Consider the following 13,471-nt stretch of genomic DNA (forward strand, 5'->3'; position numbering starts at 1 on the left):
AGGGAAAATGAATTGCAACACAGAAATCTCTACCCAGACAAATAATCAATGTGTTGGGATAATATAGGTAGTTTTAGATACTCACGAAAATTGCCTCTTATGTATCCTTTCTAATGAAGCTACTCGAGAATGGGTGCCACCAAAATGAGGATGTAAACCAAGAAAAAGAAAGGGATACAGGAAACAGGAGATTCAATGCAGGAGAGAGTTACAGAAATTTCTACGATCACAGCGGTGTAGCAGACTTAATGAGCTATCTGTTTAGAACCCATTTCTTTTTCTTTTCTTTTTTTGGCCATACCACACACCTTGCAGGATCCCTGACCAGGGATTGAACCCAGGGCCCCAGCACTGGAAGCACAGAGTCCTAACCACTGGACCATCAGGGAATTCCCCATGAGTTATCTGTTTGGATTGTAATAAGAAGACAAAGAGCTCCAGAAAAAAAGTACACTGACAGGTAATCTGACACAGGGAGAATGAATTCTTAAAACTCAAAAAAAAATTAAATTAAACAGATAAAAAAATCCAGTTACAATGGGAAAAGGACCTGAATAGACATTTCTTCAAGGAATATACATGTATGACCAATAAGCACATGAAAAAAATGTTGAACAGCATTTGTCATTAGGGAAATGCAAATCAAAACCACAATGAGATATTACTTCATACTCACTAGGATTGCTATTGTTAAAAAACAAAAAACAAAAACAAGTGTTGGTGAGGGTAAGGATACAGATAAATAGAAACCCTCATACGTTGCTGGTAGGAATGTAAATGTTCAGGTGCTATGGAAAACATTTTCGCAGTTCTTCAAAGAGTTAAACATAGAATTACCATATGACCCAGCAATAAAGAGAAATGAAAACATAAATCTACACAGAAACTTGGACACAAATGTTTATAGCAGCATTGTTTATAACAGCCAAACAAAATATCTTTCAACAGATAGTCATAGAAAGAAATGAAGTACTGACACATGCTACAACTTAGATGAACCTTGAAAACATTATGCTGAGTGACAAGAGCCACACACCAAAGGTCACATACTGAATGATTCCATTTACATAAACTATCCAGAATAGACAAATCCCCAGAGAGAGAAAGCATATTAGCAGGTCCCATGGGAGGGGGGAAGCTGGAAAGGGATGTTACTTAAATGGTGTACGGTGTTCTTCTGGGGTGATGAAAAAGTTTGGAAACTAAAGAGAAGTGGTGGTTGCATAGCACTGTAAATGCACTAAGTTAAACACCATTGAACTGTACACTTTACATGGTTAATTGTATGTTATGTGAATTTCATCTCCATTTTTAAAGAAGAGAATTAAATACTGATACACGCTACATCCAGAATGAAACCTGAAAACAAGCTAAAAGAAGAAACACACTGCAAAGAAGCCAGTCACACAAAAAAATTCCATATATATGATTCTGTTCATATGAAAGTCCAGAATAGGGAAATCTACAGACACAGGAAGTAGATTAGTGGTTGCTTAGGGCTAGGGGCAGGAGATGGGGGATATGGGATTAACAGTTAATGGGTACTGGGTTTCTCTTTTTGAGGAGATGCAAATGTTCTAAAATCAACTGTGGTGATGGTTGCAAACATCTGTGAATATGCTAAAAAAAACAGTCAATTGTTTACTTTAAATGGATGAATTATATGGTATGTGAATTATATATCAATAAATTTTAAAAAAAGCTATTGACATAGAACAATAAGTCAAATTAGTAATTAAACATTTTCCCACAAAAAAATCCCAGGCCCAAATAGCTTCACTGGTTAATTCATAGGATATAAAATTTACACAAAAGTCAAATGTATTTATGTATACTAGCAACAAATAATTTTTAAAAATTAACACAATAATTTCATTTAGGGTAGCATTAAAAAAGAATGAAATACTTAGGGGAAAAAAGCATGAACCATAAAAGAAAAAAATGACACATTAGACTATCAAAACCAAAACTTTTGTAACTCAAAAGGTACCACTAAGAAAATGAAAAGATAAGTCACAGATTGAGAGAAAATATTTTCAAGTCACATGCATCTGAAGTTTATAAAGAACTCCTACAACTTAATAATAAAGAGACAAGTCAATTCAAAAATGAGCAAAGCGGGCTTCCCTGGTGGCACAGTGGTTGAGAGTCCCTGCCGATGCAGGGGACGCGGGTTCGTGCCCCGGTCTGGAAGGATCCTACATGCTGCGGAGCAGCTGGGCCCGTGAGCCATGGCCGCTGGGCCTGCGCGTCCGGAGCCTGTGCTCCGCGACAGGAGAGGCCGCAGTGGTGAGAGGCCCGTGTACCGCAAAAAAACAAACAACAACAACAAAAAAAAACAAGCAAAGGGCTTCCCTGGTGGCGCAGTAGTTAAGAATCCACCTGACAATGCAGGGGACATGGGTTCGAGCCCTGGTCTGGGAAGATCCCACATGCCGAGGAGCAACTAAGCCCATGCACCACAACTACTGAGCATGCGTGCCACAACTACTGAAGCCCGTGTGCCAAGAGCCCGTGCTCCGCAACAAGAGAAGCCACCGCAATGAGAAGCCCGCACACCACAACAAAGACCCAACGCAGCCAAAAAGATAAAATAAATAAAATAAATAAATAAAAACGAGCAAAACATTTGAATAGACAGTTCATCAAATATAAACAGCTATTAAGCACATGGAAAGATGCCCAACATTATTAATCATTAAGAAATGAAAATTCAAAGCACGAGATACTACCACACACCCGCTAGAATGGCTATGATAACAAAGACACTGCCATTTGTGACATAATGCATAAACCTTGAGGACGTTATGCTGCATGAAATAAGCAAGACACAAGAAGACAAAAACTGTATGATCTCACTTATATGTGGAACCTAAAGAAGTCAAACCCACAGAGGCAGAGAGTAGAATGGTGTGATGTTGGTCTCAGGGTACAAACTTTCAGTTATAAGGTGAATAAGTTCTAGGGATCTAATGTTCAGCACAGTGACTATAGTTAATAATACTGTACTGTATACTTGAAATTTGCTGAGAGTAAATCTTAAGTGTTCTCATGACAACAAAAAAAAGGTAACCATGCAAGGTGATGGATGTGTTAGCTTGAGTATAGTAATTTCCTAATGTATACAAATACCAAGTCATCATGTTATATACCTTAAATATATACAGTTTTTATTTATCAATTATACCTCAATAACACTGTAAAAAAATAAAAGGCACTAGTAAGTGCTGGTGAGGATTTGGAGAAACCTGAACATTTATACAATGCTGACAAGAATATAAAATTAGTGCAGCCACTATAGCAAAGCTTGGTGGTTTATTAAAAAGTTACATATCAACTTACCACATAACCCAGCAATTCCGCTGTTAGGAATCTACCCAACAGAAATGAAAATATATATCCACAAAAATATGTGTATGAAAATATTCACAGCAACATTATTCACAATACCTCAAAACCTGAGACAACCCAAATATCCACCAGCTGGTGAGTGGATAAATACAACGGATTACTACTCAGCAGTAAAAAGGAACTGAACTACTGATACATGCTACAACATGATGGATGAATCTCAAAAGCCTTATGCTACGTAAAAGAAGCCAAATACGAAAGACTATATACTTTATAATCCCATTTATATGAAATGTCCAGAAACAGCAAATCTATAGAGACAGAAGGCAAGTGAGTGTCTGGCTGGCTGGGCAGTAAAAAGGGGGATTGACTGCAAACGGACAGAGAATTTTGGAAAGAGTGATGGAAATGTTCTCAAACTGGATATTTATTTATTTATTTATTTAAAAATCTTTATGGGAGTATAATTGCTTTACAATGGTGTGTTAGTTTCTTCTTTATAACAAAGTGAATCAGTTATACATATACACATGTTCCCATATGTCTTCCCTCTTGCATCTCCCTCCCTCCCACCCTCCCTACCCCACCCCTCTAGGTGGTCACAAACCACCTAGCTGATCTCCCTGTGCTATGTGGCTGCTTCCCACTAGCTATTTTACGTTTGGTAGTGTATATGTGTCCATGCAACTCTCTCACTTTGTCACAGCTTACCCTTCCCCCTCACCATATCCTCAAGTCCATTCTCTAGTAGGTCTGTGTCTTTATTCCCATCTTACCACTAGGTTCTTCATGACCTTTTTTCTTTTTCTTAGATTCCATATAAATGTGTTAGCATACAGTATTTGTTTTTCTCTTTCTGACTTACTTCACTCTGTATGACAGACTCTAGGTCCATCCACCTCACTACAAATAACTCAATTTCATTTCTTTTTATGGCTGAGTAATATTCCATTGTATATATGTGCCACATCTTCTTTATCCATTCATCTGTTGATGGACACTTAGGTTGCTTCCATGTCCTGGCTATTGTAAATAGAGCTGCAATGAATATTTTGGTACATGACTCTTTTTGAATTATGGTTTTCTCAGGGTATATGCCCAGTAGTGGGATTGCTGGGTCATATGGTAGTTCTATTTGTAGTTTTTTAAAGAACCTCCATACTGTTTTCCATAGTGGCTGTACCAATTTACACTCCCACCAACAGTGCAAGAGTGTTCCCTTTTCTCCATACCCTCTCCAGCATTTAATGTTTCTAGATTTTCTGATGATGGCCATTCTGACTGGTGTGAGATGATATCTCATTGTAGTTTTGCTTTGCATTTTGCTAATGATTAATGATGTTGAGCATTCTTTCATGTATTTGTTGGCAATCTGTATATCTTCTTTGGAGAAATGTCTATTTAGGTCTTCTGCCCATTTTTGGATTGGGTTGTTTGTTTTTTTGTTATTGAGCTGTATGAGCTGCTTGTAAATTTTGGAGATTAATCCTTTGTCAGTTGCTTCATTTGCAAATATTTTCTCCCATTCTGAGGGTTGTCTTTTGGTCTTGTCTATGGTTTCCTTTGCTGTGCAAAAGCTTTGACGTTTCATTAGGCCCCATTTGTTTATTTTTTTTATTTCCATTTCTCTAGGAGGTGGGTCAAAAAGGATCTTGCTGTGATTTATGTCATAGAGTGTTCTGCCTATGTTTTCCTCTAAGAGTTTGATAGTGTCTGGCCTTACATTTAGGTCTTTAATCCATTTTGAGTTTATTTTTCTGTATGGTGTTAGGGAGTTTTCTAATTTCATACTTTTACATGTACCTGTCCAGTTTTCCCAGCACCACTTATTGAAGAGGCTGTCTTTTTTCCACTGTATATTCTTGCCTCCTTTATCAAAGATAAGGTGACCATATGTGTGTGGGTGTATCTCTGGGCTTTCTATCCTGTTCCGTTGATCTATCTTTCTGTTTCTGTGCCAGTACCATACTGTCTTGATTACTGTAGCTTTGTAGTATAGTCTGAAGTCAGGGAGCCTGATTCCTCCAGCTCCATTTTTCGTTCTCAAGATTGCTTTGGCTATTCGGGGTCTTTTGTGTTTCCATACAAATTGTGAAATTTTTTGTTCTAGTTCTGTGAAAAATGCCAGTGATAGTTTGATAGGGATTGCATCGAATCTGTTCATTGCTTTGGGTAGTAGAGTCATTTTCACAATGTTGATTCTTCCAATCCAAGAACATGGCATATGTCTCCATCTATTTGTATCATCTTTAATTTCTTTCATCAGTGTCTTATAATTTTCTGCATACAGGTCTTTTGTCTCCTTAGGTAGGTTTATTCCTAGATATTTTATTCTTTTTGTTGCAGTGGTAAATGGGAATGTTTTCTTAATTTCACTTTCAGATTTTTCATCATTAGTGTATAAGAATGACAGAGATTTCTGTGCATTAATTTTGTATCCTGCTACTTTACCAAATTCATTGATTAGCTCTAGTAGTTTTCTGGTAGCATCTTTAGGATTCTCTATATAGAGTATCATGTCATCTGCAAACAGTGACAGCTTTACTTCTTCTTTTCTGATTTGGATTCCTTTTATTTCTTTTTCTTCTCTGATTGCTGTGGCTAAAACTTCCAAAACTATGTTGAATAAGAGTGGTGAGAGTGGGCAACCTTGTCTTGTTCCTGATCTTAGTGGAAATGGTTTCAGTTTTTCACCATTGAGGATGATGTTGGCTGTGGCTTTGTCATATATGGCCTTTATTATGTTGAGGAAAGTTCTTTCTGCAGGGTTTTTATCATAAACGGGTGTTGAATTTTGTCAAAAGCTTTCTCTGCATCTATTGAGATGATCATATGGTTCTTCTCCTTCAATTTGTTAATATGGTGTATCACGCTGATTGATTTGCATATATTGAAGAATCCTTGCATTCCTGGAATAAACCCCACTTGATCATGGTATGATCCTTTTAATGTGCTGTTGGATTTTGTTTGCTAGTATTTTGTTGAGGATTTTTGCATCTATGTTCATCAGTGATATTGGCTTGTAGTTTTTTTTCTTTGTGACATCTTTGTCTGGTTCAAACTGGATTATAAATGATGGTTGTACAACCCTATACATTTACTAAAAATCATATATACTTAATAATGGGTAGATTTTATGGTATATAAATTATACCTTAAGAAAACTGTTCTAAAAAATAAACCTTAAAACAAACTACTAGTAAGAATAATTTTATATGTATGTGTGTGTGTATATATTTCTCTTCCCAATATATTAATCAGGTAATCTTGTACAATATATTTTCTTTCTATTATAATTCTTTACTATACAGTGGCCTCTACTGGCCAAAAAGAGAGATTTTGATGAGTTGATCACTAGTTGCTTTAATTTTTTATATTTATAACATATCTACTCTATAGATTAGGTCACAGAAATGGCTATGGCTTCTTAAAAGAGTATGTTTAGGATATAAGGTCTAAATTGCGCCCATTCAAAGGACAGTAGATGGGATAAAGAATAAGAATGAAAAGACGTAAGAAGCAGAAGCAAAGTTATTTGCTCCCAATCTGAACTGCTGCTATAAAATAAACCTTATAAGGGACTGTCCTGGCAGTCCAGTGGTTAAGGCTCTGCGCTTCCACTGCAAGAAGTGTGGGTTCGATCCCTGGTTGAGGAACTAAGATCCCACGTGCCACTTGGCATTGCCAAAATAAATAAATAAAATAAAATAAACCTTATAAGAATATATATATATATTTAAATCACTCATTTAGCTGACTGACCTCCCCTAGCCAATCCAGGAGCACATTCACAGAAAGATGTAAATGGAAAGCCCATTACAAGTTTATGCTACACAAATAAAACGTAAATTAAGGAGGTAACTTGATTCTTTCACCTTTGGAGGGCAAAATAGCATAATTTAGAAGTGCATGAGCTGGCGAGTTAGCTTGGATTCGAATTCTAACTCCAACATTGACTCACCCACCAAGTGACTCTGGGTTTATTACTTAATTAAGCAATACTTCAGTCTCCCTTTTTATAAAATAGAGAAAATCTTTTATCTCAAACCATTATTGGGAATATTGCTTAACTCAACAGTAATCATATACGTATTAGCTATAATTACTGTTATTTCTGTTTGGAAATTGACAATAATTTTTTTTATTTTTAAAGTTCAAAATATTGCATATTTATAAGGTTCAAATTTACAAAACGTTTATTTTGCATCCAAAGCACTATGTTTAAGCCCTAGAGAGAAAGAGATTTTGAAACACTAAACAAACACTAAAGAAACTATTAAAATGATTAAAGAGGGACTTCCCTGGTGGCGCAGTGGTTAAGAATCCGCCTGCCAATGCAGGCGACACAGGTTCGTGCCCTAGTCCAGGAAGATCCCATGTGCCACAGAGAAACTAAGCCCATGTGCCCCAACTGCTGAGCCTGTGCTCTAGAGCCTATGTGCTGCAACTACTGAGCCTGTGCTGTAGAGCCCACGAGCCACAACTACTGAAGCCCACATGCCTAGAGCTCGTGCTCCGCAACAAGAGAAGCCACTGCAATGAGAAGACCGTGCACCGCCACAAAGAGTAGGCCCCGCTCGCCACAACTAGAGAAAGCCTGCACGCAGCAACAAAGACCCAAGTCAGCCAAAAATCAATCAATCAATATATTTATTTTTAAAAAAATGATTAAAGTAATAACTATTCATTATCATTAAAAGACGTTATAATGTACTAAGTACTTTTAATGTACTTTTAAGTACACTAGTACTTTTAAGTACTAAGTACTTATAATGTACTAAGTACAAAGTGAAAAAAGTTACCAAACAGCAGTAATGCTATAATCTTGTTTTTCTAAGTACACTTATATATTTATATACATTCATAAAAATATATATATGACTTTAAACCAAAAATCAACTGATGGTTATCTTTCAGTAGTACAATAAAAAATAATTTTATTTATTTTCTTTTTTCCTAAGCATATTTTCTAATTTTTGTACCATGAATATTTAGCACTACTGTTTAAAAAAAGTGGGGGGAAGATGAAGAAACCTCAATCATTAGTAACATCACATACAAACTGGCTCAGATAGTATGTAGGCCATTAGCATCCTGGGTTAGAAATGGAAAGCGAGACTTACAGGGCACAGAATACATTATGATCTTCAATTTATGAAGATTAAAACAGAATAAAGAATAAATAACATTTATAACTCATTAAATAAATCTTTAGGATCTTCAGATTAAAATGGTACAATACTTTTGTTTAAAGTGCTGCTTCTGGGACTTCCCTGGTGGTGCAGTGGTTAAGAATCCACTTGCCAATGCAGGGGACATGGGTTCGATCCCTGGTCTGGGAAGATCCCACATGCTGAGGAGCAACTAAGCCTGTGCGCCACAACTACTGAGGCTGTGCTCTACAGCCCACGAGCCACAACTACTGAGCCTGCGTGCCACAAATACTGAAGCCCATGCACCTAGAGCCCAAGCTCTGCAACAAGAGAAGCCACTGCAACAAGAAGCCCACCCACCGCAACGAAGAGTAGCCCCCTGCTCTCCGCAACTAGAGAAAGCCTGCACGCAGCAATGAAGAACCAATGCAACCAAAAATAAATTAATTTAAAAAAAATTTAAAAGTGCTGCTTCTAATAAGTACATGTGTTAATTAACTTACTATCTGGAGTAGTGTTTTAAGAGTAGAAAATAGAAAAAAATTACCCTTAAAATTTTTCTGGCACATTTAGAGATACATGGGCAGAGCAGAAAATTATGCAGACCCTCTTCTTAGTGATGGATTCCACAGAAAGCAGGGTCACTGGGCCATGGGAGATGGCTGCAGTTTCCTATTACAATAGTTGGCAAGATTGAAGTGTGACCTTACTCTTGATAAACAAGCTGCAGCTAAGTTCAGCACCTCTGGTAACCAAGGTGTTATTGGAAATGATATCTTAGTCCAACTAGTAGAAATGAAGCCTACCTAATAGAATTTTCCTTGAACAATCAGTAAACAAGTGAAGTTAAAACTCACCTGAAAACATTTTTACAAAATCATCAGTAGACATACTCATCACCACATCTGCCCGATCAGAGGGCTCTCCATATCCGACATTGCCACCCTTGCTTTTAAGATCAAGAAACCATGTTCCACCATCTTCACCTACACAGAAAAGAAAGATATAGAAATAAATGTTAAAGAAGCCCTGTTTTTCTTAAACTTAATAACTGTACAATTAGAATAATCATATATAATGCTGTTACCCAGGTTGAAATCCCCAGGCCTCTAAGACATTCAGCTAATATTTATTAAGTACTTATTATGGGCCAGGCACTTGGCTAGGCTCTGAAGACTCTTCAATAACATGGTTCTTACAAAACAGGAAGTGGAGGGTGATGTGGAGTCAGGAAAGCCCAGCTGAGATTTAAAAGTTAAGTAAGAATTTGCTAGATGGGGGACTTGCCTGGTGGTCCAGTGGCTAAGACTCCGTGCTCCCAACGCAGGGGGCCCAGGTTTGATCCCTGGTCAGGGAACTAGATTCCACATGCTGCAACTAGAGTTTACGTGCCACAGCTAAGAGTTCACGTACCACAACTAAGAGTTCACAACTAAGGATCCCACACGCTGCAACTAAAGATTCTGCACGTGGCAACGAAGATACCATATGCCTCAACTAAGACACAGTGCAGCCAAATAAATAAATAAATAATATTTGCTCGATGAGGAACTGAAAAAAGGAACAGAAGGACTGGAATGTACAAAGAGAGTGGATGGTGGCCTCAGATAAGCTTGTTAGGCCGTCCAGATGCAGAGCACAGTAAGCCATGTAAAGGGTTTGCTGATTTCATCCATACGCCATGGAAGGAGAATGACATTAGGTTTGTATTTTAAATAGATCACCCTAACAGCAGTGTAGTGAAGATATTTCAGAGGGATAAAGAGGATACAGAGGACAATTTAGGAAGGTACTGGGGTTGTTCAGGAGCTTGAGGATGTATGCCTGGGTCAGGATCGCAGCAGTGGAAGTGGAAAAAAGTCCGCATATTTGAGAGAGAACTTCAAAGCAATATCACAAAACTAGGTGACTGAATGAAGAGGAAAAGGTAGGGAGGGTGCAGAAGAATGATCTGCTTTGCTAGTTTCTGGCTTGGGAAGCTGGGTAAATATTGCTGTGTTTTTTTATTGAGAGGACTACTGAAGAAGAGCAGATTTAACAAGTAGTGCCAAAGGCAGGTATTGGGAATGGTGAGTTGTTACGGACATTTTCAGATTGAGGTACCTTTGTGACAGCCAAATGAAAATGTCAAATGAAGTCTGACTGGGCTAGGAAGATAGATACATAAGGAATCAGCCCCTATGGTCACTAAAGCTATGTGAGGGGTTGGGGTTTTCCTAGACAAAGTCTGTAGAGTATAAAGAGTGCTAAGACAGTGACCTGAAGAATATCAACATTTAAGGAAAGGATGGAGAAGCATCTAGCACAGGAGACTGACAAGACATGATTACAGACGCAGAAAAAAGCAATTGAGCGTTTCCAGAAGGAAAGAGAGGTCAACAGCATCAAATGTTGCAGAGTGGCGACAAGGTAAGAATGACAAATGCCCACTGGTGACACAGAAGCCACCAAGGACCTTGGTGAGAGCAAATTCAGTGGAATGGAGAAAAATGACACCAGAACAGAGTGAATTGTAGATGAAAGTAAGTTTGGCTCTGAAAGGGAGAAGATAGATGGGGGGTGGGGAGTGTGATTGGGAAGGCTGTTATTGTTGGTTTTTTTTAAAAGATAGAATAGACTTTGGGAATGTTAAAAAACCACTGGGAAGGAGGCTTCAGGATGAACAGGTGGAAGAGACAGCACACATTTCCTGAGGAGGCCAGAGGAAATGGGATCTAGAACTTTGCTACTCAAAGTGTGATCCATGAACTGCAGTACCGTCATCACATCAGAAAAGCAAACTTCAGACCCTACCTCAAACCTACTGAATCAGATTCTGCATTTTTAGCATGCCCAGCGGTGATCAGTATGGACATTAAAGCTTAGGATGCACGGATGTGGAGTTGAGCTCTGCCTGTTGGGAGAGGAGGAAGAGAGGTCAATGCCTACAACAGTATGCTATCAGATGGCAGGAAGGTGAAGCAATTCCTGTCTGTAGGCTTCTCTTATCTCTGTGAAAGAGGAGGTCACCTTATCTGCTGAAACTGGCAGGGAAGTGGTGAAGGGAGAGATGGGAGACTTGAGGAACACTGAGAGGTTTAAAAGAGTCACTGTGGAAAATGAGGCAATAAGCTGACCACAGAATTCTGACATTGGAGAGGAGCAGTGATGAATTTTTACTGGTACAGATTCACTGGGTGGTGTGATTCCACCCCCCACCCCCTGCCATTTCTCCAGCAAGACTTAGCAGCCTGGATGCAAGTGTGGAGCAGCCAGAGAGTATGATTATCCGGGACTAGGATTATGACAGTTGGTGACATAAGCACAAGGTCAGGAAGTTTAGGATACAGGTAAAAGAGTGATTGAAGCAATGGACCATGGGTTCTAAGAAAAGTAAAAACAGGAAGATGCAGATGGATTAAGATAAAATAGAGGTGACAAAGGATAAAAGAACTGATAATGTCAACGTTTGCATACAATGGGACTGTGGTAGCTAATTCTTAAAACTCTTGTCAACATGCATTAATACTATGTTGAGAAGAAAAATACTGAGAGATTTTAAAAGCTGACTGCATTCAGACTGACCTGAATAATCTCAAAGGTAAAAAATGGCAAGGGACTTCCCTGGCAGTCCAGTGCTTAGGACTCGGCACTTTCACTGCTGTGGGCCCCGGTTCAATCCCTTGTCAGGGAAGTAAGATACCATAAGCCCGTGGTGCAGCCAAAAAAAATAAAAAAACAGGCAAGGTGTGCATGGTTGATAAATGACTGTATTATACTATCTGTCATGATCCATATATCCTTCTAAATAGGATTTTCTCTCAATTACATACACTAAAGAGTTATTTACCACTGGAAGTATCTGTAAGGGAATTTTATTTTACATATGTCCATATGCACTGATATTAACTTAAAAATACAAATTGGTAGAACAGAGAACTACTACAAAAACAAGTAGAGGGCTTCCCCGGTGGCGCAGTGGTTGAGAGTCTGCCTGCCGATGCAGGGGACACTGGTTCGTGCCCTGGTCCGGGAGGATCCCACATGCCGCGGAGCAGCTGGGCCCGTGGGCCATGGCCCCTGGGCCTGCGCGTCTGGAGCCTGTGCTCCGCGGCGGGAGGGGCCGCAGCGGTGAGAGGCCCGTGTACCGCAAACAAAAAAAAAAAACAAAAACAAAAAAACAAACAAAAAAAACCAAGCAGAAAACAGGTCTATCACCTATATGTGGAAATACCAGTTTAAAACAAATAGATATAATTGTGGATCAACATATATGAACCCCATGGTAACCACAAATCAGAAACTTAATAGATGGACAAAAACCAAAAAGAAAAGAACACAAAAATACAAATCAGTAGTTATTTGCTATTCTTAAATGTCTACATTCTCGGGTAAGGGTCTGGATATAGCCAACTATTCCAGGTTATTACTACTGGAGGCTGATATACTTCCAAGGGAAATATCCTACTTTGTTTCATAAAAGCTCCAGATTACCAGAAGTAACCCTTACCTGAGAGTTCAAACTGATAGACTGCTTGAGTGGCTTTAACAATATCATCACTGAGAGAGTCCTTAACAATTCTAAATGTCCCTTCCACAGCTCCAGAACGTGGTTTTGGTGGTGGCTGCGCCTCCTCTTCTTTCAATTCTGGAAGAGCACCTATAAAATGTTATTGATATAAGTACCTTTAAAGCCTAGGCAATGTAACGTCACACACAAAGTTAATTAATTAGCAAACAGACTTGCTACCAATTAGACCCATTTTACCAAAATGACCTTAAATACATTCAGTGGCATCTTGAAGCATAAAAGCATAAATCAAACTGATGGAATAACAGCCAAATATGTCAGTTACGATTATAAATGTAAATGGTTTATACTCTTCAAGTAAAAGACTACCTCTCAGATTAGCTTTTAAAAAAACCCACTAATTTATACAGTGTTTATAATAAACAGATTTAAACAACATATCAGAGTTTTAGTGGTA

General features: G+C 38.4%; 1 protein-coding gene across 3 annotated transcripts in view; it reads right to left on the reverse strand.

Moving 5' to 3' along the window:
* HSDL2 (hydroxysteroid dehydrogenase like 2) overlaps positions 1-13,471 on the reverse strand; it is an 84,647-nt gene that overhangs the window by 4,144 nt on the left and 67,032 nt on the right. For 2 of the 3 annotated variants that reach the window (XM_032635956.1, XM_032635958.1), the window contains 2 exons: positions 12,994-13,143; positions 9,362-9,490 (listed from right to left, as the gene is read on the reverse strand). In XM_032635956.1, coding sequence (XP_032491847.1) covers positions 9,362-9,490; positions 12,994-13,143 — 279 coding nt within the window. The remainder of the gene's footprint in view (positions 1-9,361; positions 9,491-12,993; positions 13,144-13,471) is intronic. The other variant, XM_032635957.1, reaches the window with a different exon arrangement.

The sequence above is a fragment of the Phocoena sinus genome, chromosome 6, assembly GCF_008692025.1.
Source record: "Phocoena sinus isolate mPhoSin1 chromosome 6, mPhoSin1.pri, whole genome shotgun sequence".
In the NCBI taxonomy this organism is placed as follows: Eukaryota; Metazoa; Chordata; class Mammalia; order Artiodactyla; family Phocoenidae; genus Phocoena; species Phocoena sinus.